The 7,250-nt window shown below is 37.6% G+C and overlaps 1 protein-coding gene across 3 annotated transcripts in view; it reads right to left on the bottom strand.

The window, feature by feature from the left end:
• Positions 1–4,791: 4,791 nt before the first annotated feature.
• The window catches only part of u2surp (U2 snRNP associated SURP domain containing), a 43,002-nt gene continuing 40,543 nt past the window's right edge, over positions 4,792–7,250 (bottom strand). For all 3 annotated transcript variants that reach the window (XM_008106201.3, XM_016992072.2, XM_062976640.1), the window contains one exon: positions 4,792–6,612. In XM_008106201.3, coding sequence (XP_008104408.2) covers positions 6,474–6,612 — 139 coding nt within the window. In that variant the 3' untranslated portion in view covers positions 4,792–6,473. The remainder of the gene's footprint in view (positions 6,613–7,250) is intronic.

Here is a 7,250-nt window from a genome sequence, read left to right as displayed (position 1 = left end):
CCACATGCTGGGAAACAATAGATTCATTATCCCTGTGTCTGGATTCTGAGCCTCCCATTAGCAACAGTTGGCCACTATAAGAAAATGGGACACTGAACAGCTTTGGCCCGATCCAAGCAGGACTCTGCTTAGGTTCTTGTTATGTTTTGCAAATGTTGGAAGTTGAACAGTAAGCTGCAGGGGGCTGTGGTATAAAATTGCAAGAAGGATTGGCTGATACGTGCTGATGAATAAGTGATGAAGGAGTTGCTTGCAATTAAAAACCTATAAATCCCTAAAGGAATTCAAATAAACAGTTGCTGTGGAGAAACGAGGGCTAAGGGTATCACAAATAAGTTTCATAATACAGCTGCTCATATTTCTCAACAACTTATTCTCTGCTTTATGCAGTAATTGATGCTTTCCCATTCCTGAAATTACATCAATTTGGCCACCTGTCCTCCTTGTGACCAGTTCAAATTTCCTCTCTGGGAACCTTCAGAAACAATTCAAAACTAATAAGACTGTGATTCAGTTTTGGTAGATCATCATCATCTTCTATATTCTGCCTTTCTCCCAAAACCAAGATTCAAGATTGTTTGCAAATTAAAACAATTAAAACACCCCAAAGGCCAACATTAAAATGAAATTAGACTATTCATTTTAAGATAATTTAAATTATACAATACTGAAAGAGTGGGTTTGTGGAATGCAGTTCCCAGGATCTCCAACTATTGTAGCCATGTGTCATCCAAAAGTGTACCTTCCTCCACCTTTGCTAAGTATTTTGAGGATTTTAACAATTTAAACATTGAAGGGGGTGTATATAAATACAAATAAAAATGAAATCCTGTAACACAGGTTATTTTAAAGTTATTTTCTATCAAAAAAGTAATAAATACTGACGTTATCGGTTCATATTTGGCCAGAAATTGAGACAACCTCTGAGGATGCCTGCCATAGATGTGGGCGAAACTTCAGGAGAGAATACTTCTAGAACATGGCCATACAGCCTGAAAAACATTCAACCCTGTGATCCCGTCCATGAAAGCCTTCGACAACACATGAGAATATTGACTGGCAGCTATCTGACAGCTTGATAGGACCTTTTCTCATGTCGCTGGAGGGTGGTCTTGGTGAGGGTCAAAGATCTGCCTGGTCAGCATAGTTGCCAAGAGGATTGCAATCTGTTTATTTCTTGGAGAAATACCTATTGCTATGTTATTTGTTCTGCTTTTCCCGTTGAATCATTCAGCTCTGAATGTATGCCAGTCCCCCTCCCTGTGCCAAAGTTAATGAATGAAGTATTTCTTAAAAATTACCTTTCCATAGCAACAAGGAAATTAGAAGTCTAAAACTATTCTTAAAAGGATCATCCAGGCCATTGCCAAATATTACTGGGCAAGTTGTTGTTTTTCAAAATTCTAACTTTCTAAGTTTGGTTTGCCATAACCAAAAAGGCATTTCCTTGTTCTTGGATTAATCTCGTAACTTGGACCTAAAGAGATTCGGAAAGAGCGGCATCTTCTCATAGACAGCAAAATGTTTGGGAAGCTGTCACAATCCGATTAAAATAAATGCTTGATTATATTTTGCATTATTCTTATTATCACGTTTATTGTCCATTGGAAACAAAGGAAATGCTCTTAGGATAAATCAGACCATTGGTTCATCTAGCTCAGCACCTTCTGTGCTCATAGCAGTAGCTCTCCAGCCCAATTTGGACAATAGTTGATCTTCTGCTTCAAATTTTGAGGTCAAGTAGCTATTTTGGCAGGATGAAAATTATCTCTAAATTCAGCTCTTTTCTATTATGTTGAATAGTTCTACGAAAGATATTGAACACAACTAGACAGAATCAGATCTAGTAATGACATAATTTAAACAAATACATTAACCTTTTGTGAAAAAAATAAGAATCACCAAAAACAATCACAAAATGAAAGACAAAATTATGTGAAAAAAACTGGAATTAAATTTGGCAAAACCCACATTCAATCAAATTGCTGTGTTCTACCATAAGCTTCACATAGCAGTTATTTCCTAACTTGCTTTTCAAGAAATAAAGTGAAAATAAAAGTTTAAATAGTTGTTAAATGTAAGTAGATCAAACTTCAATAAACTAAATCAATAAATGAAACTGGGTCATTTGACCAGAGAAATCTGAAAACATGTTCAACAGATTGGAAGGCAGCGGAACAGAGCTTCAAATTCTACATTACTGCTTGTTAGCCTGAGGTATGTTTCAATATACATGTCAAAAATAGCAAGATTTAGATATATATGTGCTCTTGGTCCCATTCCTTTAAATTTGAAGGCTCTAATAGCATGGGAAACAAAGTGAACCAGAAATACATTTGAGTTCAGCTTTAAAAAAATATTATTTCCAAGCAACCCAAATTCTGTAGTAATGATGTTTCAAAAGGAAAGCTAGAGGGAGGAAGCACTAGCTATTAATTTTAAAATATAATAATTGGGACAAGACAATATCAATGTAACCCTACAGGGATTGTTTGAAGAAAAACTGGGTCAGTACAAGATAGCCTGAGTAAATAGGAATTCTACAACGAAGCAACATACGGTAGCACAAGAGCATCAAGCCCTCTGGAAAAATTAGTCAACCCTTACAGAAGCTTCAGTGACACCAAAAGAGACCTTTTTTTGATAGAATCAAACAAAAAGGCAAAGTAAAAGTGGCATGTTTGCTTAGCTAATAGGGGTGACGAGCTGTCATTTGCGCTACATGAAGAATTGAGTGAGAAATGTTTGGTTAGCTTGAAACATATGCCAACTTATGTTTCTTTCAATCCATCAAACTCTGCTCTTATCTTACCTTCACACTTTAAATTGCATCATAGTATTTGTCTCTTATGGGTAGTTCTCTGGTAGATTCATTCTGTATTCCCAAATCTGAAATCCCATTAGGAGTACCCTTTCCAACTTCTTTTAAGTAGGAAAATATGAATAGACTTTAACCCTTTAGAATGAAAATTGCTTATTGTAGAAAACTATATGGCAGCCGTTACCAGAAGTTATAGTAGCTAAGATGGCAGCACCTCAGCCAGAAATTTCTGAAAGAAACGGATCTAACAGTCTAAACCCTTGAAAGCCACCATCTTTGCCAGGACTTCTTTGCTGCTGATACAATTAATTCAAGGCCAAAAAAAGTAGAGTCCTGCATATAATCTTACCAAAACTGGAAGAAATGGCTGACTCTGTTGCCAGCACCACACTGGACTCTGTCCAAGCATCAACCAGAATAGCAGCAGCTGCCCAGGCATCTGTTTGGCTCAGACATCATAATGTGAATGCAACTCCTTATTCTAATTTTACATTTTCTCCCTTTTTGTTTTGTTACGGAAACGGTGCTAAAGGGAGTCCTCTAAACTAGCAACATATGTAATGTTGCACTGTTTCCAGATGGAAGACAGTCCAGAAAATACAAATCAACAAATCTTCCTTTCGCTAGAGACAAGACTGGCAAGTCCTCCAGTGTCTAAACCAGATTCACCATAAGAACAGAGTCCATTCAATCTAAGGCATCCCAGGCAGCCATGAGGAATAGTCACAAATTCTGATAACTGTGAGAGAAAACAACAATGATTTCTTCATGCTTCAGAGTCCTCATCTCTGGGTATTACAACAGTAAATAGATATATAAGGATTCAGGAAAAAGCCATAAGACATGTTTCAGTCCTCATCAAACCTTCAGGCCAGTCAAGATAGATCATGAATCATCTCATGGATGCAGAAGTCAGAAAAAACATTCCACCATTAAAAAAAGAAAGAAAAAGATACTTTAGATATTTTCAATTTTATCCTTCTATGTTTCACACAGAACAGCCATCCTGTTATAGTGAATAATTTAGACAGAGATTCTGAAGACAGCAAGGCTCTGAACCTTGGTAAACATTTCTCCCCAATTGGCTTTGTGTTACTATTTCTTGGGCCAATATATATCACACAAGATTCTTGTGAGCTTAAAACAACAGCAGGGAGAAACCACATAGACTTCTTTGGAGAAAAGAGGGAATATAAACATAATATTTAACAGATACAGAAATAGCTTCTGACAAGGGAGTTCAGCTGGGGCAACTGCTCCATGCTTTTCCTAAAGGCTACTATCTGTGCACACCAAGAAAAGGCAGAAGGGAAACTATGAGCCAGGCAATTCATACCCAGCAACTCCCCAAATGACTACCGCTAGTCTGAGATCATTCTGTTTTGTGCCTTTTAATTTTAGCTCTATGTATTCCAAAGCTATTTAAATAATTTTAAGTATGCTGACCCGAAGGCCTTAAAAGCATGAAGCACATAAATAAAACATAACTGCTTAAATTTTTATTCTTTAATTGTTGCTCAATTTATTGCTTAGATTAAAATATATTTTAATAGATAATGGACATCACCCAATGGCATATTTCCTCTGGCCAAAATGGGTGACCCCCACCCTCCTGTAGCATTTCATGTATCATAAAAATCTCTTCTGGACGACTGGGAAACTGTTCAAGAATTTTTTTTCAGCATCATGAGCAGCTGGGGCGGGAGAAGAAAGTACAGATGCTATCACCACCCTTCACATTGGATTTAGCCTTAAATCAGCAGAATTTCCAGAGCATTTAGACGTAAATACAAATAATGTCTGGATCCCATTAATAAAAGAGGGAGGACACTTTGTCAATCACTGCCCTGTAGCGTGTGCAAAACTGAGCCTTTTATGACACTCTGAAATCCCTATGGTAAAACAGAGTGTCTAGTTTTCTCCAAATAGCATAGTTAGGTACAAAAAATAACACTTCAACAGAGTCCAGGTCCCTTTAAACTTTGCATTTTTATTACAATCTGCCCACTCCTCCAGGAAACAAACAGTGAACTTTTGTGACTTTTCTTTCATGGAAAAAAAGTTAAGTGACCCAGAGGAGGTGCGATGCTATATCAATGCCAAAAGAGAAAAGCATGTTTAAAACAAAAGGGCATCCAAAATCAGGGGAGGAGGAGGAGGGGAGGGAGTACAAGTATATTAGAAAAAAGGTACAAGTTAAAAAATCTATTTTCTGCTACTCTTTTTCAACAATTTTCACAGCCAAAGGATGAATTCAATACAAAAATGCATTTACAAGGTCACCTTCCAGAATAAAAGCCACTTTATAAAGACAATTCATTATGTCTGTATTTTTTAAAGTTATGATCGTTCTGACAGTATTTGTTGAAAGGAGTTATAGCTTCTGTTTTCACTGCTTCCGTGAAAAGAAACGACACTTTATACTCTGGCTTCGATACCAATTCACCAAAGATGCCAACTGATATCATTTCCACATTTAGTGAAGAACTGTACATCTTGCAACATTCCTACGTGTGACTAGGTATTTCAGATAGGAACCCTGAAGTACCACATGTGAAATGTAAGTAGGAGAACTGCATGCATGAAAAGTGTGTACAATACAGACCAGCGTTTCCAGTTTCAGAAATGGGTACTAATACTGCCCTCACCCATTGGGTTAAAATCTAAAAATCTAGTCTAACCATTCATCAGTATGAAGCTGGTATGAATGGCTTGAGAACTTCATGAGGACAAAGTGAGAGGGCAAGTCCGAAATGCCAAAATTTCAATTCCAGGCTTCTAAAACCTACAACTTATTTTTCCTTCTATGGTATATTTTGGTACTACAGCTAGGAAAGAGCTGCAAATGGTGATCATTCTTCTATAGCCACCAATAATCACTACTTGGTTTGCAGATACAGAACATTCAGATCTGCTTGCCTTTGAAGGATGGGTCTATCGTTTTATATTCTGGCTATCACGGCTCAAAATCAGAGAGTAGGGCAAGCAGAGAATAAGGGACCTCACCATGTCTGCAGGCTACGGCCATGAAATCAAGCTACAGTCCAGAACAAAAATTAAAGGATTCTCTCTACAGTGCTCCTGAATTAAGTAAAAAGCAATTGTCAAATGACAGAGTCATGTGAAACATCCCAACATAGCCAGGAAAACCTTCTAACCTGACCGCCAGATGGAAGAAATGTGTTAAGAGGCTTGCTTTTGCAGCCCCTGTGTTGGGAAACTATGGACAGGGAACCCTTGTCAGAGGGGTAAGAAACCACCATTATTTTTTTCCTTTTCTTTTCAGATTTTATTTGAAATCTAATTCCAAGTTGTCAAAGCTACAAAAAAGGGGAGTGAGGGGAACAAGAGTGTTTTCCCTCATAATTCACAACATTCTAAAACAAAATATCACTACTGCCAGCAGATCAGTTACACACATTTCCGATGAAGTTTCTAAACACAAAATCTTATCTTGGGAAGTAGCCACAATGAAGGTATTTGTACAATATAAAACAATTAGAGGTCTACCAATGCAGTTACTCATGAGTATACACGTGCATTCACAAAAAAAGATTAGGAATGCTTTTTGTTTTGTTAAACAGACTTTTCAGGCACAAAACCAAAACCGCATTTCCAGTAAGTGACAGCATCATAAAAATAAAAGAGTTTGTCAGTGTTTGCTTTTCTTTGATTTCTTGTGGGATCTGTGTGGAGAGCGGGACTGGGATCTGGATTTTTTTCCTGACTTTTTAGGTGACCTGGATCGTGATCTTCTTGATCTTTTGGGCGTCCTTGAGCCAGATGGTGACCTAGAAATAAATTATCTGGTGTCAGTAGATCATTTGATTTCTTTCAGCCAGTAACTATCAACATTCTTATTGATTTCAAGAGAGATTAAGTCATGCTGGGTTTTATATAACCTTTCCTAAATATAATCAACTGTACCATGGCACTCAAAAATATTTTTTAAAGATTAACAGAAATAAAGCATGAGCATTATCCATAACTATTACATTCATAGTCACATAGCCTCATGGGCCACCTTGTCTAACCCCCTGCTCAATGTTAAAGCACCCCCAGCAGTAGCCTCTTTTTGAAGACGTTCACCTCTTTAGGTAATGGATTCCCTTGCCAAACCCTATTACTCTCAAATGTTTCCTTGTAATGTTCAACAGAAATCTACTCTCCTGTGTCTTGAAACCATTAGACCCAACCCTAACTTAGGACACCAGAGAACAGGACTGCCCCATTCTCTCTGCGACAGTCTTTGAGGAATTCAAAGAGTGTAACAGACACTTCTCTCCTCTCCCCTCCCCATTTTCTCTTCACCAAGCTGAACAAAGCCTAGCTCCTTCAACCTTTCCTCATACATCGTATTCTCTGTACTTCTTACAATCCCCGTTGCCCTTCTCTCAACTTGCTCCAACTGGTCTACGGCCTTCTTAAA

This window comes from Anolis carolinensis, chromosome 3 (genome assembly GCF_035594765.1).
Source record: "Anolis carolinensis isolate JA03-04 chromosome 3, rAnoCar3.1.pri, whole genome shotgun sequence".
NCBI lineage: Eukaryota > Metazoa > Chordata > Lepidosauria > Squamata > Dactyloidae > Anolis > Anolis carolinensis.
This window is presented reverse-complemented; position numbering and strand designations above follow the sequence as displayed.